General features: G+C 43.6%; 1 protein-coding gene across 1 annotated transcript in view; it reads right to left on the bottom strand.

Annotated features, from left to right (window-relative positions):
- The window catches only part of CIT (citron rho-interacting serine/threonine kinase), a 168,159-nt gene that overhangs the window by 88,972 nt on the left and 55,556 nt on the right, over nucleotides 1–23,631 (bottom strand). Inside the window, exon 9 of the mRNA XM_060029296.1 lies at nucleotides 11,238–11,421. Coding sequence (XP_059885279.1) covers nucleotides 11,238–11,421 — 184 coding nt within the window. The remainder of the gene's footprint in view (nucleotides 1–11,237; nucleotides 11,422–23,631) is intronic.

Here is a 23,631-nt window from a genome sequence, read left to right as displayed (position 1 = left end):
GGGAAGGTAGCTTCTACCCGTGACTAGCTGTGTGCAATGCTGGGAGGGCGACTCCAAGGCCGGGACAGCCTGGGTACCCAAGAACATCCATATGCCAGGTCAGTCCACAGCCACCCCCCAGAAACGGCTCAACTCGCGCATGAGAGCAACTCCTCCTCCATCACTTAGTGGCTCGGGGGGTAATTAAATAGGACAGTACAGATTTTACAGGTCCAGGCTGGTTCATGCTCTGGGCTCGATGAGATGCAGTACAATGAGGATGCTAACAAAAGAATATGCAGCCTGCCCACACATTGCTTGCCTACTCCTCCTGGCTGCATCTTTGATACACAGCCCGTTGTCCCCATGGAGAGAAAAGGCACTTCTGAGCAGCGGGTGCATGCAGCCACCCACCCACACACAGCAGTGCTGTCTCTTCAAGCACAAAGCCAAGTTTGGGTTTTCCTTTTTTTTCCAGCTTCTATTTTCTAGAAAAATTTACTCCAAAATCAACATCTCTCCCTGATATACACATGTGCTTTATAATTATAGAGGTCCAAAGAGTATTAATAGAGGTAATGGTATATGACACAGAGGGAATGTGGGGCTTGGTCGTTACTGCTGCAGCAGAAAGAACGTTTTCTTAAAATGTGTTCGATGTGACCTAAAAATTGCTTTTACATGTAACCTCAACGTTTAAGGAAAAATGACAAGATGCACTTTTTTCAATGTCTATAAATAACTCCCATAACTCAAAAACAATGTCCTTAATAAAGCTATCAATAGAATACGTCATATCAAAAGAGAATACAATCTGTATTTCCAACCTAAAAGAAGGTACATGTGCTGAGTTCTCTCTATCACTACGGTAATAACTAAGATCATGCTTAAGCATCAAGCCATCCATTTATTTCCTTAGGAAGAGAATCCCAAGCCTGCAAGACATGCCTCCACATCACAGATCACATCGATCACAAATCACAGATATTCTTGAGATAACCAAGAATGGATACTTGGAGGCTAAAATGAGGGAATCGAAATTAGCTCAGTTGAGAGCTCTACCTTAATTGTGGCCAACGGCACTAAAAATACACGCAAGCGCAAGATGTAATATGGTGCAAAAAATAAAACACTCATCAGCATTCTGTTCCAAAAATATATTGGCTTTTAAGATTGAGCATTCTGAAATTTATGAACTAACTTTATAAGCCCGTTTAAAAATACACACTGGTGTCCATCATGAACACTTGGAAATACAGTAGTCCCCCCTGATCCACAGTTTCACTTTTCATGGTTTCATATACTCATGGTCAACTGTGGCCCAAAAATATTACATGGAAAATTCTAGAAATAAACAATTTATAAGCTTTCAATTGAGCACTGATCTGAGCAGCATGATGATATCTTGCGCTGCCCTGCTCTGTCCCACCTGGGACGTTATTCATCCCTTTATCCAGCCTATCCATGCTGTATACGCTACCGGCTAGCCAAGATACAGTTATCGGATTGACTGTCGAAACATCGCAGTGCCTGTGTTCATTATTATACTTAATAATGGCCCCAAAGCCCAAGAGTAGTGATGTGGCAATTCTGATACCCTCTTACTGTGTCTAATTTGTAAATTAAACTTAATCATAGGTATGTAGGTATGTATAGGGAAAAAAGTATATAGAGAGGGTTCAGCACTACACGCTGTTTCAAGCATCCATTGGGGGTCTTGGGACATGTTCCCAGAAGGTAAGGGGGGACTACTACCCCAAAAATACCGCTCTTCTAAAAAGCTTCTGAATCTAGCTAGCTTTGGGGCACCTCCTTGCCAACCCACACACACACCACATACACACACACACAGAGCAGTGGTCTCCAGCTGAATAAGAACATATGCTTTGGAATGACTCAAGAATCATGTATTAAAACTCACGCTATTAATTAAAGTATAGTTACGTGATTTCTAATACAGTCCCCACCTCTAAGCCAGTGCCTAGCTTCGCAGGTTAATTTCACTGGTATACCACCACCTCTTGCCTGGATGGCTGCAGTAACTTAACCCATCTCCCTGAAGCCGACTCTTGCCATCCTGCTGTCCACCACACCGTGATCAGAGGGCCTCTCTGTACCATGAGAACCAGACCCTCCACGTTCCTACTCAAAATCCTGCAAAGGCTTCCTGCTTATTGCAAATAGAGCAAAATCCAAAACCAAAGGCCCTGCCTACCTCTTCTCGGACCACTTCCCCCGTGCATCCGGAAGCTCTGGCTACTCCAACGTGCTTTCTGGACACCCACTGGACATCCATGGGCTAGTGCCGGCCTCAGGGACTAAAGTGCTGGTTCCCAGCCATTGCCCACCCAGGTTCAGATTTCTTCAGAGCACTTCCCACCATCTGAAAAATGTCTTGCCCATGAACTTACTTATCCTCTGTCTCCCTGCACAGAATGTTAGCTTCCCAAGGGCAGGGACCTTATCTATCTTGCTCAGTCATGCCACAAGGCTTAGAACTACATGTTTTACAATGAACGAATGAATGAATGTGCCAAGCACTTCTGTGCCCCAGGCAGTCTCAGTTTAAAGGTCACAGTGGGACAAAGAGATCCAAAATAAGAAGTGAACTGAATCAATGCTGACTTGAGAAAGCGCTCTGGCCCTCACACGGGAAATGCTCAGTATTGGTTCTGGATGGCACTGTCACGATGGCACACATGCTGTCCCATCCAGGGGACGCTCAAGCACTGGAGGGTGGGTGGGAGTGCGTGACCTCCAGGCTTGCCACAGCACACGTCCACCTCCCCCAGCACCGAGTTCCAGACCCCGCTGGAACTAGGTCCTATCAGGAGCCTGCAGTGTGTTTTACAGAAGGTATAGCCAACCAACACATCACAGACTCCATTCTGAGCAAAAAATTGGATAGAGACATTAGGAAATCTGTCAGGCACCCCCACGGAGCCTGATTCTCTCAATGGGCAGAAACCAGCAAGATGTCTTTATAAAGAGGAGCGGGGAAGAAAAGAGACTCAAAAGCACCCCTGGGCCCATCTTCACCCCTAAATAACAACAACAAATATGAAATGAACACCCACTCTGCTCCCGGCACTAACACTACATGCTCTGCGTGACCCCACGATAAACCCAGCAGGTTGGCACGAATAACCCCCACTTTATACGTAAGGGAAGTGATGCTGAGAGGTCAAGTGCCTTATTTGCACAGCTCGTGAGGCAGGGAGCCTTGACTTGAACCTACATCTGCCTGGTCCCAAAGCCTAGACTTGCAACATTCCGTCCCCCAAAACAAAGAATGCTTGTATCAGCTCTAAAGTTAAAAGCTGGAAAAGTTGGCCATCGACGGCCACACGCATGGTAAGTGAACTTAAGAAGTAACCCAAGCGGGCTTCCCTGGTGATGCAGCGGTTAAGAATCTGCCTGCCAATTCAGGGGACACGAGTTTGAGCCCTGGTCCAGGAAGATCCCACATGCCGTGGAGCAACTAAGCCCGGGCGCCACAACTACTGGGCCTGCAATCTAGAACCCGCAAGCCACAACTACTGAGCCCATGTGCCACAACTACTGAAGCCTGCATTCCTAGAGCCCGTGCTCCACAACAAGAGAAGCCACCGCCTGCGCACTGCAACGAAGAGTAGCCCCCACTAGCCGCAACTTGAGAAAGCCCGCGTGCAGCAACGAAGACCCAACGCAGCCAATAAATAAATAAATGTTCCTTAAAAAAAAAAAAAGAAGTAACCCAAGCTTCTTGATCAGTTTCCTTTCTGTAAAACAACGGGTTACCACTGGGATTAAATGAGAATGTTCATCAAGCCCTTAGAATAGTGTCTGGTACAGTGAGTTCTCAGTAAAGTCATCTCTTTCGCCTTTATTATTAGGCTAGTCCGTCGATCCTGCACAGTCTAGCAGAGTCAGGATTGTTAGAGGCAGGGCAGTGTAGTGGTCCAGGCTATGGGTCTAAGTCTCAGATCTGTTACTACCTGCAAAACCTCAGGCAAGTAACCTAACCTTGCTGAGCCTCAGAGTCCTCCTCTGTAAAATGAGGATAATACCAGCTACCTCATACAGTTATGGTGAGATTGTGACGACTTAATGAGACAACGCACGTGAAGGGGCATTCGGCACAGTGCTGGGCGCACAGGAAGTACTCAAGAGACGACAGCGTCCATGAGCAGCTGTATAAACTGTGCAGAAGAATTGGAATAATCCCTGGCCACTTCTAGTTCAATCTGACAAATGTTCACTGAAGGCCTGCCAGAGGCAAGGCTCCGCTGCATGCAAAGTGTGGAAGACACCATCCCCAACCTCGATGAGCGCTGAGCAGCTGGGCCAGACACAGGGCACAAGGAGAGGGGTGAGTGAGAAGGCAGGCTGGGGTCTTGGCACACCAGGCTTGAACACCCAGCTCAGGAGTGGTCATTAATTCTGTGCACATCGTGATGCTACTGAAGGGCTGAGCAGGAAAATGACATCATCCAACATGTGCTTTGGGAGAATTCCACCCTCTGTAGAGAATGGATTAGACCGGGGAAAACTGGAGGCAGATGAATCAGTCAGGAGGCTACTGCAGTAGTCCAGAACTCAATGAGGGGTGGCGGTGGGGACAGAAACCCGGGCATACACGCAAGAGGCACAACTTCGAAAACTCGGCAACTGATGAGACGGTGGGGGAGATGAAAAATAGTTTAAGATGACTCCGTTTTCTTGCCTAGAAAGGTAGAGAAAGTGGTAGTTTCTTAAATGAAATGAGGAAAACTAAACTGGCACCAAGGGGCTTACTGAGTGAGCAAGTGAGTCTGTGCTGGGAACAGGGATGGAGAGACGCTAGTAGGACATTCTGGTGATGATGAGCAGGGCCCAATGGGAGGAAGGCCATGGGGGGGAGGAAGGCCATGGGGAAGTGAGAGTTACAGTCAATGGACTCAATGAGATCACCCCGAACAGGCTAAAAAAACAACTAAGGTGGAGCTTTAGGGGATGGTGCAACATCTCAAGGGCGGCCTGAAACAGACACGGAACAGGGAGAACAGCAGTCAGAGAGGAAGGAGGGAAAACCAAGTTTCCATAACGTGGAAGAGAAGAAAGGAGAAAGTTTCAAGACACTCGTGGCAACTAATGGTATCATGTGGTGGGGTGGCAACCACTAAACACAGTGGCTGGGTGGAATCCGTGGCTTCTGAGACAGTGATTTTCATAGAGTTGGAGAGGTTGGAAAAGAGGCATTGAGGGTAGGCTATTCTTTCAGGAAGTTCGTCAGAGAAAGGAAGGTGAGGAGGTCAGGAGACTCAAGACAAGTAAAACAGAGAGAACCGAGAGAAATTCACTTAGGGGAAGGGACACTTGCCAAACTGGCACCGAGATTGGGAACATACAGCACCAGTTAGTCAATTACTGTCTTCTTAAGGGATCCGAGGCAACCATGCGAATCAGCATGTGTAGACCAGCAAAAAAAGGCAGATCTTCTGGAGCCTAATCCTCAGGACTGGGCTGGTAGCGCTTGGATCGGATTTCCTAAAGGTACCTTTAAGACAAATGAGAAGGCGGCAGAATGGTCCTGCCAGGCCTGCGAGGCGAGCACACACAGTCTAAATAGAGAACAGAATAAGGCAAGAAGAACAAGATGTGCTTGACTTAGAGAAGAAATTGAGCAAGAGGAGAAAACCCCACAAAATACACAGAGGCGAGTCTTAGGCACCTGGTCGGGATGACCGTGGAGTGGAAACAGCACGGGGCACTTTAGGGCAGTGTCCACGGGCAGGAGCTGGGGAAGGTTTTGTAACTGATTTGGGAGGTACAGACGATGCATACCTTTGGGAACCAGAGCAGATTCTGCTACTGTTCAAACAATCAAAACACAGGTGAGGCTGTTTGCCATAGGGATCTGTAGGCAGTGCGCACAATGACAGACAGCCTTGGGCTGGAGGTGGAAAGGAACAGAGTTTTTAAGGGAAGATCACCCCCCCCACCCCCAAGTATTTCAGTGAAAAGTAAGAAGGACTGATGGGAGAGTTCAGGCCATCTTCCGCTGGAATAAGTCCTCCCGGCATGGACGGTGGGAAGCAGTGAAGTACAAAACGTAGACATCAACAGACACGGGTCTCAGACTCGTCAACAAATTGAGAGCTGCGGCCATAAAAATGACTTGAATCGATCCACCCAGTGCTTACTGAGTGGCTTGTCTATGATAGGCCTGAAGGGATAGTGGAAGGCAAGGTCAATACAGTCCCCTGTCCTCGCCAAGCTTACACTCAAGCAAATGAAAACTCTGGGGAGAGAGTGTGTATGCGTGTGTTCATGTACACACACACACAAAGTGAGAGCCTCTAAATGAAAAGAGGAAGAAGGCAGAAACATCCAAGAGCTACACAGTCCACCTACTCAATAAACCTGCAGAGGCTGAAAACAAGCCCAGCCTTTCCACCGCCGTCAGCTCTCATCCCACCCTGCCCCACCCCACTGCTCAGTCACTGCCCATGATGGGCTTCTGCTTCTGAAAAGCACGTGAACCTGGGGACCCCACATAAATGTGCCCATTTCTCTTGACTGTGGCATTTATTTGGCAGCCTAGCACAGTGGCTAAGAGACCCTGGAGCCAACTTGCCTGGGTTCAAGTCCTGGCTGAGCCGCCGGGAGCCATGTGACCTTGGGCAAGTTGCTTAGGCTCTCTCTGCGCCTCCGTTTCCTCACTTGTAAAATGGGAATGACGACGGTACCTTCCTTGGGGGCTGTTGTGCAGTTTAATTGAGTTAACCTGTGTAAAGTGATTGGCTCAGAGCCTGGTACAGAGTCAGTACCCTGCAAGGATAAGCTGCTCTTATCTCCCTGCCCACCTGAAATTCTATGTGCCTCTCCACTGTCTTCTAAGAAGTTGAGGCAAATATTCTACCTTCCATTAGTCCACTTATAAACTCAGTTCCAACACCTGTGTTTTCTGAGGGTCTATAATGTCCTGTGCTCCAGGAAAACCAGGGTGAATAAGACCCAGCCCTGCCTTTGAGATCACAGCCGACGTGGGGAAACAGACAGATATTCCAACAAAGGTGATCACTGTACTTTGGCAAGAACTGGGAATTGGCATTACCCATTAAGTGCCCCCATGTCAGATTTTTTGCCTTCCCCTCCCACCTCTCCTAAAGCACTTAGACATCCAATGTTTACACGATATTCTGCAGTCAGGGTGTTTGCTTTGTGTCCCATGAAGTATTTCACACATATGCTTGTTTAACTGGATGGGAAGGAACCCATTCTGGGACTGGGCCTTCAAATTCTGGCCCCCAGTCCACTCCACCCAACAACCACCTTTAAGCTACAGGGATCTGGAGGCTGCACATGAACTTGTGGTGGATCAGGATGTTCAAGCATCACTAGCGGAAAGTTCTCAGGGCCTGGGGAGCTGGGTTTCTGGTCTGGCATGACTTTGGGCCATTTAATTATTGCTGAGTTCTTTCCATATCTTCTTCACATATATAGAGACTAGTGCATGCATGCATATAGAGACTAGTGTAGTGGTAATAACAAAAATAATAACAGTGGACATTCCGTGTGACTTGTCCATGTGCCAGGGACTAGAACAAGTGCTTTACATATTTCACATAATCCTCAAAACAGCCCTAAGAGGCAAGTATCATTATTACTTCACCTTGCAGTTGAGGAAACTGACATATGCAAAGAGGCCTCAGTAGAGCAAGGAAGAGGCACCCGAAACTGGTTCTCTGAAAATCTGGAAAGGCATTGGTGGAAGCCATTTTTCACTCTTCCACAGTCACAGTGTTTGGATGGCTGGTTCCAAGAATAAATTTTCAGATCCACCCAAAAGGAAAGGAAAAAGCCCTGAGTCAAAAAAGAAAGCCCCCAACAGGGGGGCTAAATATAGCCTATTCAGACACTGTCATCCCACAGATTCCAGTCTCATCGAAATCCCATTGGTCCTCTAAGATTGCCAGCGTCTCCAAAAGCATAAAACCAGCATGCGTAAAAACTAACACAAAATATAAAACCAAATGGCTTTTTCCTTCTAGAGTTTATACTGAAGGTTTGCAGAGATGCACTGCTTCTAGGAAGAAGGAGAGGGACCTAAAAAAAAATGTACCCCACGCTGAAAGAGGAGGGAGGAGGGCTAGGATCCATTATATTTTTAAACTTTTAACACACTGATTTCTGTTACTATCCCACCAGTGTAAAATTCAAGCCAACAGAGGCTCAGAGCAACACCCAGGCATTCAGAGCTTAGGGATTTAGTTTGGGTCATTGTTGGTTAAAAAGAAAGAGGCACCAGATTTGCACTAACTTTGCCCTCATCCCACCCCAAAGACGACCAAAACTAGTTCTGTAGGATCTCTCCCGTGCCCTCCAACTCAAGCTGCAAGGAATTCCCACTACACCTCAGACACAGAATGCTGAGATCAAGATTCCTGTGAAACCTAAAATGACGCACTCAATGGCTGGCTTAAAAATAGTCTGGGGTCCCAAAAAAGAATCCTAAAAAGTGATGAGCAAATGCAACAATTAAAATCATTCTCACTGCCAGTCTCTGTGAAAACTCCTCTTTCATTCAGCTCCACCTCTGAACATTTAATTCTTTTCACTGGTAACAGATCTGGGGTCAGTTTTTTCCAACGCAGTAGAGCAGCATCTGCAATTTCCTTGGTGGTGTAAAGAGTGAGTAACAGTACAGGTAATCAATGTGTGTAAATAAAAACCTGTGATGCTGAAACAGGGAGGGGAGAAGTAGAAACTCAGAAATACCAGGTCCCTGGTGGCAATGGTGGCGTCCCAGAAAATTCCCCCCCAACCTCCAAATGCATTTTGTTAACTATATGTTTACAAAACTGCAGGGGCTTCTAAGTAATTTCATCACTGCATCTTTTCTATTGAATTTCTAAACAATGATGATCCAATACGTCCAGGGTCACCTACATCCAACAGGTGGGGTGAATTTCCAAAATGATGTTGGAGGTTTCACCCATAGGGCTGTCCCTGGCAGAATAAACAAATCCAACAGCAAGATCACATTGTAAGATATAAGATGAAGGGAGATCATTCTGATTCCAACCCCAAATTGCCACGGAAAGGGCAATTAAAGCTCTCCCACCCAAAGACAGGAATACTTCAATTCCATCTTCCTCATAAAAAATACACGGTTTTGTTTGCATGGACTTTTTTTTCTTTTTTATGAGAATCTTAAGCATTCTGTCGGGGCATGAACAGAAGCTCATTTTATGCTCTAGAGATATATTTTGAACTACCAAAGGTAAAACAGCATATCTTCAAATACAGTGAGCAATATAAACACAATCTAGGGGGAAAGGATCATGAGTAAATTAAAACAACAAATATTTATCGAGTGCCTGGGCCTTAATACTGAGAGGCCCCTATCGGAGAGCTCCCTGAGCTTTCTGTGAGAAGCAGAAAGATGCAATTACAGTCTTCCTGAAAAATAAGCAATTAATCACACACTGCTTCCGATTAATTGCAATGCCTGAGAGCCCTCACATCATTCTGCCTTTGCCCCTGAAATCTTATTCCCTCACGTCCTTCCTGGTTTTTCAGATCATTGATTAGCACCCCAAGCAAGCTTTCATTCTGAGCCAGCTCGCCCACTGCTAACCAGAACTAGAACTCTCCACGCACCTCCGTCCAGTCCGACAGGTGACCTTCACCGTGCTGTGTGTGTCAAGGTTAAGCTGCCCACTAACCATACCTCCTTTAACATTGGGCCTCCAATTCTGCCCTGCTCTTCGATGCTGGTACAAAACCTCCCAGCCCTGCTGGGCCATTTCAAATCCATCTGATGGCACATTCAACAGCTAGTGAGCTTTCTGCCTCTCCTCCCATTATCTAGATTGCTTTGGGGATGCAGAGCAAATTAGCCCAAAAGGTACAGCCAACACCACCAAAATCCAACCCCCAATTTTAATCCCAGCCACCAGGGAGAGAGGAAAGAAGGGTCCCCTCGGTCTCTTGCAACACAAACAGCTCTCTCAAATTCTATCGCAGCCCACAACGCTACCTCCCATCAAGTGCCCAGTTCCCCCCAGTTGTCTGAAATCTTTCCAGGAACATTACTGTCAAAATAACACCCATGGGGAGACACTATCCAAGAATCTACATGACATCCCCTCAATTCAATATCTGAGCTACGAGCACAACAAATCAGGACTAAATGCTGCCAAGGGAAGATCAAATTCTGCTTGTTTTCTAAGTGGGCAGCGACCGATCACCCAACATTACCCCGAGAGGCTCCAAGTGAGGGAGCTGTGGCATCGGGGGAATAACACAGCCAGTCCAAGACCTTCCCAGGGAACTTGAACCTCTGAACGCAGAATGTCATCGGATCAGGAGAACGAAGCAAGACACTGAGCTCTGACATCCACAGAGGCTACTGCATTTTAGAGAAATTCCAGGAGGCTGGAAGCCAGGGACCTCCCCCTGCCCAACCCCATCCCCAAGTACCAAGTGCCATACTAATGCGTTTTTCTTTAGCTTTTTCAAGAATGGAGAAAGACTGATCATGTCAAGAGGTTTACAGTAATATTTATACTTCCATTTTCTAGTCTCCCGGTTTGTTTTTTCCCTTGTGAAGCCCAGTTTCTGTGAATCAATGACTCGGCTACATCATACTCCCTCCTGGTGGCTCACAGTAACGGGGCTCTCTCTGGCTGCCAGTGCTTTGCCGGCTCAGAGGTTCAGCTGCCGGATTCCCCAGTCTTGCAGCAGACTTTGAGCTGAGCCAAGTACCATCTCTCCGTTAGAGCTCTGGTACAGCCACTTGCAGCTCAGGTAACCCCATCGGGAAGCCTTTAGCTCGTGAGAAACGGATTTTAGGATTCTTTCAATACTGCCAAGAGAGCAACCTCCATCCACCCACCTGAGAGATAGAGGGCTACACAGATGGAAAAATAGATAGACAGCTCATCTTAACCCTGCACGCTCCTCCCTTCACCGAGGCTCTGCACTGCTAGGTATCTCCCACTATCTCTTCCCCTCTAAAGAAGACCAAAGACTGAAAAACTAACACAAAGTACTCGATTGACAATTATGATGCTATGGACAGGAAGAGGTACCTTGAACACAGCAAAATGAGAATATGAACAGTCTACCCCTCCCAAAGCCCAACCAGGTCAACTGCCTTCCTAACGCAAGCTGGTTAACAGCTTTCCTCCACTGCACTCCCCCCAGGCTGCCACTGCCACCGCCGCCACCTTTGGGCTCTATGCCTTGCATCAATGCAGGTCCCTTAGAAAAGTCAAAATTTCACTTACTCAGATCTACCAAGAATTCCCAGTGCCTTGCTATACGAAAACCCCACAAACGGCAGTTCTTCTCCTGAGAAACCTGAGGGGTTCAGCTGGCACGGAGAGGATGAAACCCACGAATTCTTCTCTGGTTCATCAAAATTGGAGGTGTCATCATCAGACTTGAGGGTGGGAACGAAGGGGGGAGGAGCTGGTTAAAGAAAAACAAGAAGGGGTGGGGGGGGAGAAAAATTCAGACGGATTCAACACTGTTGCGGAGAAGAAAATCGTCTCACTCCTTCAGCGTTCCCGATGGCACTGCAGCGTCTGCTTTCAATCTAGCTCACACACAGGCAGACCCAGCCTCTGCTCGGCTCTTACAGCAACAAGAGATTAACCCCTTCCCTGCCAACATGGCCACCAACCCGCAGACGGGCTGCCTTCCCTGCTGGGGTAAACTGAAGGGTAAACTCAAACAGGTCACTTGGTAGAACAAAAAGCACTTGGGGAACTCGTTTGAGCAAGCCACTCGTTCCTGATATTTCCAGAATGATGCTACAGAGCATCAGATGGCTGGTGCTGGTGTACCAGATGACCTAAACCTTTTTATTTCCTCTTGCAGACAGGTCCAAATTATTAATATTTAGTGCTAATCACTGGGATAAGATGGAATTTCTACATTTCGTGGATTAACTGGAGTGAGAGAAAAGAACAGGAGAGAGAGTTTGGGAGGCATGTAACTCATGTTAGGATAGCTCTGCAGTCCAGCCCATTCATATCCGGATGAGTATACTCGGAGCACTTATGTACCACTTTTTTTTCTTTTTTTTTTTAGTTCATTATCCCTCCTCCCCAGCTCGATCATGCCCCTGAATCCGCCGCAGTTTAATCAGCATAACGAAATGCCAGCCAGATAAAGTTCTTCCCGCTGATGTACGGCACCCCTGTGCACTGATGGTGTGGATGGATGGCTGCGTCCTACCTCATTAAGGCATGACTCCTGGCTAAGGACGTCTTACATCTTCTCCACTTCCTGTGGACCTACTAAGCTCTCTCGGTCAGGGAGTTGGACACTCGTTCATCGGTCACCAGGAAGCCGCCCACTGTGGTGGGCTCCCAGGGTTATAGCCAGCCAGAAGCGTTACCATGGCTGCGGGCTGAGGCGTCTGTGGTAGGTGGGCCGGGTAAGCTGGAGAGCCGGGCATCACATCCCCCGCAGTGCAGGCTTCATGCTCGCCACTCTGTGCGTGCGTGGTCTGGCGGCAACCCCGCCTGGCCACCTGCGTGGCAGGGGCCAGTGCTGATCTGAGTGACAGAGCAGCATGAGTCACGGCCAGAGCTCTGGAGAGCGCCCCCTAGGACAGTTGTCACAGCGCTTCCCAGCCCAGGCTTCTTTTTTAACTCCTTGCTTTCTGCACAAAAGCTGTGTGCCAGATAGGAGCAGCAGTCTATTTTCCGCTTATGGACTCCAAAGAATCTGGTTGTTTCCAAAGTTCCCCAATGACAACAACAACATCGGAAGCAGCAGGCAGCATCAGGAAGGAGACAAAGGTGAAGGGATGTGGAGCGGCAGGAGACGAAGCCAGAATGAGGAGGTCTGGCAGCTCCCGGGAAATGCAAAAAAGAACATTCTCAGAACTCAGGTGCGTTGAGATGCGGTAGGAGACTGAAAAGCATAAAATGTACGCTTCCCGAAAATTATTTAACACCTCGAAGCTCTCAAGAGAATTTAAATCTTCCCTGTTAGTGTCAGAATCTACTTGCTTAACATGTTAAAAATTAGTTGATGGAAAGAAAAATTACATTGAATGCTTCAGCCCACCTCCCATGCGTACTTTCCATCAACATGGGCTCAAATCCAATCGGATTTCAATTACCCAATATCTTTTTTTAAAGCAAAAAAAAAAAAGAAAAAAAAACACCTTTTAATGGAAATTATACTTCATGAGGATAAAAAAGAGAAGTTTCCCATCCCAAAATAAGGAAACTCAGGTAAAGACTGAGGAAATGTATGGAAAGAGATTTGCAGATGATATTAATATGGAAGCATCATGGCTGGTGGCACATACTTTGACTAAGTGGGTTCAAACCACAGCTCCACCACTTACCAGCACTGTGACCTTGGGAAAGTGCCTTAACCTCTCTGAGCCTCAGTTTCAACATATAGATAATTTCCTCAAAGGGCTGCTGGGAGGTTTAAATGAAACAAATCTATATAAACTGCTTCCTGGTACAGCTCTTAGCATACAGTAAACACTCCATAAAGACTACTTGCTATTAGGGCAGGAATAAAGAGGCAGACGTAGAGAATGGACTTGAGGACTTGGGGTGGGAGGGAGAAGCTGGGGCAAAGCGAGAGCAGCATAGACATATTTACACTACGGAATGTAAAACAGTTGGCTGATGGGAAGCAGCAGCATAGCAAAGGGAGACTGACTCCGTGCTTTGCGATGACCTAGAAGGGTGGGATAGGCAGAATGGGAAGGAGGCCCAAGAGGGAAGGGATTTGCTTTGTTGTGCAACAGAAACTAACACAGTATTGTGAAGCAATTATACTCCAATAAAGATCGATGAAAAAAAAAAAAAGACTACCTGCTGCTGTTATTGCCCACATGACAGATGTTTATGACAGATCCTGCAGTCAGAAGGCTAGTGAGGCACAGCAGAGTCTGTGTTGAGTATTCTTTCCTGCACAAGACACAGACACTCACGTGGATGTTTGTGTTAATCGTACCATTTCATTCTTAGCAGAAGTTTAATTCCCTTTCCACTATATACTAATTTATCTTTGGGAGACTGAAATAGAATTCCATTTCTGAGTGAGGAGTATGATTAATATAGGGGCAGGAGCCACCCTCTGTGAAATAACTATGACTGAGAAATTCCGTACTATAAATAAGATCCCTCTTTAAAACTCCATCACACTCAAGGCTAGCCCATGTAGTCGAGATAAGATAAAGGGCCAGGTAATCTTCAATAAGAGGGAGAAGTCAACATGAAATGCCCCAGCTGGTAATAAGCGAGATACTCACAGGACAGATGAAAAGCTAAGAATGTCAGAGCCTCTAGACAGGTAGTCAGTTGGGTACAATGGGAAACTCTGAAAAGAGGGGCTCCTAGGGGCCACATTTCGGCAGGGAAAAGAGCCACGGCCTCAAGCCAAAGAAATGTGGGGGAAGTGGAAATCCTCAACCTAAGAGAAAGTGATGGATGCTCACCCTTGTCCAGAGCCCTTTAGAAGAGAAACAGGGCAGCTATTAAAACTGTAGCCCCACGTAGGGTGTCTGCGTTTACAGTATCCTACATGGTGAGGGAACTATAAGCCAAGAAATTATCAGCAATATTGGTCCAGGATCCCTTAGGGCACTGGCAGATGTAAGTGGAGAAAAATCTGTAGGACCACGTTCACAACACAGGGCACACAAGACTCCTTCTCTCCCTCCCTCCTTCCCTCTCTCACTCCAACACACACACACACACACACACACACACACACACACACACACTCCCAACTAGAAATGAGTTCACAATAAAAAGTAAAAACCAACAGCTACACATAACAAGAAAAAAGAAACCACCCAAACTACCACGAAGGAGCATCAGCAGATACAAAAGTGGGAGAATTAGCCCCCAAAAAACTGCAGATAAGAGAACAACCTAAAATGGACCATAAAATAAATTTTCATTCATGATCAAGGTAAATGAGTAGAAATTCTAATAAAAGAACAAGATACTCTGGAGAAAAGACAAAGCACATTTGAAAGGAACCAAATGGAACTTTTAAAAATGAAAAACATGATTGCTGAATTTAAAGTTTAAAACTCACTGGGTGCATTAAACAGACTAGACACAGCTAAAGAGAAAGCTGATGAACTAGTGGATAGATCTGAGGAAATCACATAGAACCATGCTTCACAAGCTGTGATCTGTAGACTTGCAGCATCAACAGCACCACCAGGGAGTTGGTTAGAAATACAGAATGGCAGGCCCTACACCATGCCCACTGAATCGGCACCTACATTCTAAAAAGATCCCCAGGTGATTTGTGAGCACACTGCAGTTGGAGAAGTGCTGATACAGAATGCAATACACAGAGACAAAGAGACAGGAGACAGAGAATGAGAAGGTTCAATGTACCTCTAACAGGAGCACTGGAAAGAGAATAGAGAACTAGCTCAAAATCTGGATGCCACATTTTAAAGGATTATATAATCTAAAGATTATCAAGTATGTGACCTCATCTATCTTGGGGGATTAATTCTCCTCTTTCTTGTACCTTATGGAAAAAGTCCCTTTTTTGATCCTCATAAAACATGACTTTTTCTTGTTTTTTGCTTAAAAAAGATATTAGTAGGTCACTGAAATAACTGGATTTGCATCTACGTTGATGGAGGTATTCAATGCACCTAAGAACATAGCATAGTGCCAGGCACATAGCAGGTGCATAATAAATACATGCTGAATAGATAACAAACCCAAAACAATTAAGAAAATGGGAAAAGGAACATACATATCGATAATTACCTTAAATGTAAATGGATTAAATGCTCCACCAAAAGACACAGACTGGCTGAATGGATACAAGAACAAGACCCATATATATGCTGTCTATAAGAAACCCACTTCAGACCTCAGGACACATACAGACTGAAAGTGAGGGGATGGAAAAAGATATTCCATGCAAATGGAAATCAAAAGAAAGCTGGAGTAGCAATTCTCATATCAGACAAACTAGACTTTAAAATAAAGACTATTACAAGAGACAAAGAAGGACACTACATAATGATCAAGGGATCGATCCAAGAAGAAGATGTAACAACTGTAAATATTTATGCACTCAATATAGGAGCACCTCAATACATAAGGTAAATACTAACAGCCATAAAAGGGGAAATCAACAATAACACAATCATAGTAGGGGACTTTAACACCCCACTTTCACCAATGGACAGATCATCCAAAGTGAAAATAAATAAGGAAACACAAGCCTTAAATGATACATTAAACAAGATGGACTTAATTGATATTTATAGAACATTCCATTCAAAAACAACAGAACACACATTTTTCTCAAGTGCTCATGGAACAGTCCCCAGGATAGATCATATCTTGGGTCACAAATCAAGCCTGGGTAAATTTAAGAAAATTGAAATCGTAACAAGTATCTTTTCCAACCACAACGCTATAAGACTAGATACCAATTACAGGAAAAGATCTATAAAAAATACAAACATACAGAGGCTAAACAATACACTACTTAATAACCAAGTGATCACTGAAGAAATCAAAGAGGAAATCAAAAAATACCTAGAAACAAATGACAATGGAGACATGAGGACCCAAAACCTATGGGATGCAGCAAAAGCAGTTCTAAGAGGGAAGTTTATAGCAATATATTCCTACCTTAATAGACAGAAAACATCTCAAATAAACAATCTAACCTTGCACCTAAAGCAATTAGAGAAATAAGAACAAAAAAACCTCAAAGTTAGCAGAAGGAAAGAAATCATAAAGATCAGATCAGAAATAAAGGAAGGAAACGATAGTAAAGATCAATAAAACTAAAAGCTGGTTCTTTAAGATAAACAAAATTGATAAACCATTAGCCAGACTCATCAAGAAAAAAAGGGAGAAGACTCAAATCAATAGAATTAGAAATGAAAAAGGAGAAGTAACAACTGACACTGCAGAAATACAAAGGATCATGAGAGATTACTACAAGCAACTCTATGCCAATAAAATGGACAACCTGGAAGAAATGGACAAATTCTTAGAAATGCACAACCTGCCGAGACTGAACCAGGAAGAAATAGAAAATATGAACAGACCAATCACAAGCACTGAAATTGAAAATGTGGTTAAAAATCTTCCAACAAACAATAGCCCAGGACCAGATGGCTTCACAGGTGAATTCTATCAAACATTTAGAGAAGAGCTAACACCTATCCTTCTCAAACTCTTTCAAAATATAGCAGAGGGAGGAACACTCCCAAACTCATTCTACGAGGCCACCATCACCCTGATACCAAAACCAGACAAAGATGTCACAAAGAAAGAAAACTACAGGTCAATATCACTGATGAATATACGTGCAAAAATCCTCAACAAAATACTAGCAAACAGAATCCAACAGCACATGAAAAGGATCATACACCATGATCAAGTGGGGTTTAACCCAGGAATGCAAGGATTCTTCAATACATGCAAATCAATCAACGTGATACACCATATTAACAAACTGAAGGAGAAAAACCATATGACTGTCTCAACAGATGCAGAGAAAACTTTTAACAAAATTCAACACCCATTTATGATAAAAACCCTGCAGAAAGTAGGCATAGAGGGAACTTTCCTCAACATAATAAAGGCCATATATGACAAACCCACAGCCAACATCGTACTCAATGGTGAAAAACTGAAACCATTTCCACTAAGATAAGGAACAAGACAAGGTTGCCCATTCTCACCACTATTATTCAACATAGCTTTGGAAGTTTTAACCACAGCAATCAGAGAAGAAAAAGAAATAAAAGGAATCCAAATCAGAAAAGAAGAAGTAAAGCTGTCACTGTTTGCAGATGACATGATGCTCTACATAGAGAATCCTAAAGATGATACCAGAAAACTACTAGAGCTAATCAATGAATTTGGTAAAGTAGCAGGATACAAAATTAATGCACAGAAATCTCTTGCATTCCTATACACTAATGATGAAAAATCTGCAAGTGAAATTAAGAAAACACTCCCATTTACCACTGCAACAAAAAGAATAAAATATCTAGGAATAAACCTACCTAAGGAGACAAAAGACCTGTATGCAGAAAATTATAAGACACTGATGAAAGAAATTAAAGATGATGCAAACAGATGGAGAGATATACCATGTTCTTGGATTGGAAGAAGCAACATTGTGAAAATGACTGTACTACCCAAAGCAATCTACAGATTCAATGCAATCCCTATCAAACTACCAATGGCATTATTCACAGAACTGGAACAAAAAATTTCACAATTTGTATGGAAACACAAAAGACCCCGAAGAGCCAAAGCAATCTTGAGAACAAAAAAAAGAGCTGGCGGAATCAGGCTCCCTGACTTCAGACTATACTACAAAGCTACAGTAATCAAGACAGTATGGTACTGGCACAAACACAGAAATATAGATCAATGGAACAGGATAGAAAGCCCAGAGATAAACCCACACACATATGGCCACCTTATCTTTGATAAAGGAGGCAAGAATATACAGTGCAGAAAAGACAGTCTCTTCAATAAGTGGTGCTGGGAAAATTGGACAGGTACATGTAAAAATATGAAATTAGAACACTCCCTAACACCATACACAAAAATAAACTCAAAATGGATTAAACACCTAAATGTAAGGCCAGACACTATCAAACTCTTAGAGGAAAACATAGGCAGAACACTCTATGACATAAATCACAGCAAGATCCTTTTTGACCCACCTCCTAGAGAAATGGAAATAAAAACAAAAATAAACAAATGGGACCTAATGAAACTTCAAAGCTTTTGCACAGCAAAGGAAACCATAAACAAGACCAAAAGACAACCCTCAGAACGGAAGAAAATATTTGCAAATGAAACAACAAAGGATTAATCTCCAAGATTTAAAGGCAGCTCATGCAGCTCAATAACAAAAAAACAAACAACCCAATCCAAAAATGGACAGAAGACCTAAATAGACATTTCTCCAAAGAAGATATACAGATTGCCAACAAACACATGAAAGAATGCTCAACATTATTAATCATTAGAGAAATGCAAATCAAAACTACAATGAGATATCATCTCACACCAGTCAGAATGGCCATAACCAAAACATCTAGAAACAGTAAATGCTGGAGAGGGTGTGGAGAAAAGGGAACACTCTTGCACTTGTTGGTGGGAATGTAAATTGATACAGCCACTATGGAGAACAATATGGAGATTCCTTAAAAAACTACAAATAGAACTACCATATGACCCAGCAATCCCACTACTGGGCATATACCCTGAGAAAACCGTAATTCAAAGAGTCATGTACCAAAATGTTCATTGCAGTTCTATTTACAATAGCCAGGACATGGAAGCAACCTAAGTGTCCATCATCGGATGAATGAATAAAGAAGATGTGGCACATATATACAATGGAATATTACTCAGCCATAAAAAGAAACGAAATAGAGATATTTGTAGTGAGGTGGATGGACCTAGAGTCTGTCACACAGAGTGAAGTCAGTCAGAAAGAGAAAAACAAATACCGTACGCTAACACATATATATGGAATCTAAGGAAAAAAAATAAAAAGGTCATGAAGAAACTAGGGGCAAGACGGGAATAAAGACACAGACCTACTAGAGAATGGACTTGAGGATATGGGGAGGGGGAAGGGTGAGCTGTGACAAAGCGAGAGAGAGGCATGGACATATATACACTACCAAGCGTAAAATAGATAGCTAGTGGGAAGCAGCCGCATAGCACAGGGATATCAGCTCGGTGGTTTGTGACCACCTAGAGGGGTGCGACAGGGAGGGTGGGAGGGAGGGAGACCTAAGGGGGGAGAGATATGGGAACACATGTATATGTATAACTGATTCATTTTGTTATAAAGCAGAAACTAACACACCATTGTAAAGCAATTATACTCCAATAAAGATGTTAAAAAGAAAAAAAACTACAATGAGATATCATCTCACACTGGTCAGAATGGCCATCATCAAAAAATCTAGAAACAATAAATGCTGGAGAGGGTGTGGAGAAAAGGGAACACTCTTGCACTGTTAGTGGGAATGTAAATTGATACAGCCACTGTGGAGAACAGTATGCAGGTTCCTTAAAAAACTACGAATAGAACAACTGTGTGACCCAGCAATCCCACTACTGGGCATATACCCTGAGAAAACCATAATTCAAAAAGAGTCATGTACCACAAGGTTCATTGCAGTTCTATTTACAATAGCCAGGACATGGAAGCAACCTAAGTGTCCATCAACAGATGAATGGATAAAGAAGATGCGGCACATATATACAATGGAGTATTACTCAGCCATAAAAAGAAACGAAATTGAGTTATTTGTAGTGAGATGGATGGACCTAGAGTCTGTCATACAGAGTGAAGTAAGTCAGAAAGAGAAAAACAAATACTGTATGCTAACACATATATATGGAATCTAATTTTTAAAAAAAAAGGTCATGAAGAACCTAAGGGCAAGATGGGAATAAACATGTAGACCTACTAGAGAATGGACTTGAGGCTATGGGGAGGGGGAAGGGTAAACTGGGACAAAGTGAGAGAGTGGCATGAACATATATACACTACTAAACGTAAAATAGATAGCTAATGGGACGCAGCCGCATAGCACAGGGAGATCGGCTCGGTGCTTTGTGACCAGCTAGAAGAGTGGGATAGGGAGGGTGGGAGGGTGGGAGGGAGGGAGACGCAAGAGGGAAGAAATATGAGGATATATGTATATGTATAACTGATTCACTTTGTTATAAAGCAGAAACTAACACACCATTGTAAAGCAATTATACTCCAATAAAGATGTTAAAAAAAAAGATATATAATTAAACAACTAGAAAATGGCTCTTGCAAAGAGTACACCTGGCATAATACAGGCCATGAAGAAGTTACTGGATGTTTGAGTTAAATGAAGAGGCTTTAGAAGTAGAGATTGTTCTGTCTGAAAAATATGTTAATGAGTGCCTATATTAATGTTTCCTGATAGAGTATAATGAAATCACCATCTCACCCCCACAACATGCTCACTACATTCAATAATGACAAATAAGAAGTCATACATTAAGATCTGTTCATTAGTAAAAGCCACTAAAAAAAAAAAAGGAAAAAACCTTTCCCTATATACATTTTAAATAAATCAGCCTATGCTTGAGGTCACATCAGGGCACATTTTCCTCAGTGACAGGGGCTATCCAAGTACATTCTGGAGGGTCCCCCTTGCCCCCCACTTATAAGATAGATGGCAGAACAAGGTTTTCAGAAACAAAGAGCTATTTTAAGCTCTGTAGTTAATCTCCCTCCTATAAATTCTCTCCTTTTTAAAATCCTGACATTCATTAGAAGCTTGGGGCGTGGGTGCGAAATGTATTGTCTGCAAAACTATTCACGAAGGAAAAAAAAAAAAAAAAACAAGGAAAGGAGAGGCAAATGGATTCATCCTCTTGGCCTTACTTCTTTCTAACACGCTCCACTGAGCTCCATTTTTCCCATTCAAACTTTTAACTTCTCAGCATACCAAACATGAATATTAAAAACGCAAAAGATTTTTCTAATTTTGGTCTAGGGTTGATCATCTGCTTTCCCCGCGGTAACACAATCTCCATGAAGCGAAAGACGACGCTGTGTTCACCATTATACACCTAACACCTAGAACAGTACCCATCTGTCCTGATTCAAGGGTTCATATCTATATTGTGAAAGGAATGAATCAACAACAAGAACCTTAGATGTGGGATAATTTCTTAGACCTAATGGGATAGTTCATGCCATACATCACTTCAAGGAACTCAGAGTACCCAATTTAGTCATGAAGAATTGGCACATTAAAAACAAAAACAAAAACCTGAACCTAGATATAGCTCATAAAACTCCCATGATGTTCAATCATCACTATGGGTTATGGACACTGGTGCTGGGTTGTGTGTGGCAGAGTTAGAAGATGAATAACAGACAACATAGTGTCAGAAAAGACAAAGGCACATGAATAAATACCGTGTGATATCATGAATCAGGACAGTGCCTGGAACGCAGTGGGCACTCAATGATATTAAATCAAAAACATTTTCAAGTTCATTCTATCTACCATGGTGTTCCACACCTTAAAAAATAAATAAAAAGTACCCAATTGATTAATTAGATGCTACGTTCAAATCTAAAAGAAAGACTACCTAAATATTAGCTGTCTTCTAGTTCGTTAAAATCTGAGGCACCAATGTGATCGCACCTATCTACATGATGAAGACAGAACTGCAAAACAAGTGAAGAGGAAGCTGTTTGTGTCGTTTAGAGGTCAAGATGAGGCTGTGAAAAGTGGAGAGTGTGTAAACAGAATGATGGCCATCGTGTGTTGCCGATGGGGATACACTGAGTTTTGTGTGTTCCTGTGTCATGGAGGTGATTGAATCTCGCGAGTTAGTTAAGTGATGTCTTCACGGGCTGGAGTGGGAATGAGTGCTACTTTAGAAAAGCCAGGGAACAGTAGCCCAAGACAGCTGTGGGTAATGAGGCTGGGAAGTAAATGCAAGTGAAATCCTGGCTGGACCTTGAAGGGGGGAAATCCTAGATTGGATTGACAGAAGGGATTATTAGAGAGCGTTTAAGAGTGCTGGGCTGGTGTCAGTGCCTGAGACTGATAAGATCACTTCAACAGTGATGGTAGAAAGAGGTCGATGCTAGGAACTGCTAAAGGACAAGTCTACAATAGTTAACATGACAAATTCTATACTAAGGAAGTGATAACAGAAAGGGAGAGGACGTGGATTAACAGGAGGCATGGCAAAAAATGTGACAACTGATGCAAGAGCAGAGATTTTAGGAATATCAATGACTGACTCTTACGATAGGAACAACTGCACGAGAAAAAGGTTGCAATAGAAAAGGCAAGATATACAATATCGGAGATCTCATGGGAATGAACCAAGAGAATAAATTAGGGTACAGGCAAGTAGAGCTAGCTACTAAATACACATAAGTAATTGAGCCCATGAGAACAGATTATATCTCCTGAGCCTCATGCAAGCCCTCGACTTTCTCCCCTCCGCGTAGGAAGTGGTCAGATATAACTTGTCCAAACAGCCCACTGTATATGAAATGCAAAAAGAAGACAAATCGGATCCAGTTTCCAATAGACTTGAGTAAATAAAAAATTATCCCACATCTTTGCTTCCCAAAAAAGCCATAAAAAGACTTTAAGGTAATGTTGATTTGGCTGGTGATCAAGTTTTACAATGGTGTCTCCAAAGTAAATGAATAAGGAAGTCTTAGCATTACTAAAGGATGCTTCCATCCATCAATCTCAAGGATGCCAGGGCTTGGCTGCCAACAGCTAAGCAGGTTTCCTCTCTGGGGGCAGATACAAGATCTCGATGGAGTTGTGTGCTGTCTGAATCTCGCCATTCTCAAAAGCCATGTTTCTACAGGCTGCTTAATATCGAGTTTTTGGTAAACTACTTATGTTTTCCCACAGAATTATACTTTTAGGGATGCTTCCTCTCAATTCTGGATAACACTTCCACCAGCCTTGTAACGTCACAGTGTCACTTTGTTTTTCCCCCTCCCTTTTGGTCTAGGTAAACAGCGACCTGGGAAACACCTACATAGGATGGAAACACTCAAAGAGAATCTTTTCAAACTGCAACTAGTCATGACCGTATTTCTCTGCAAAGCTGGGTGTGGATACAT

The sequence above is a fragment of the Delphinus delphis genome, chromosome 13 (assembly GCF_949987515.2).
Source record: "Delphinus delphis chromosome 13, mDelDel1.2, whole genome shotgun sequence".
NCBI classification, from domain to species: domain Eukaryota; kingdom Metazoa; phylum Chordata; class Mammalia; order Artiodactyla; family Delphinidae; genus Delphinus; species Delphinus delphis.
The sequence above is the reverse complement of the archived record's forward strand: the minus strand, read 5'-3'. Positions and strand labels throughout refer to the sequence as shown.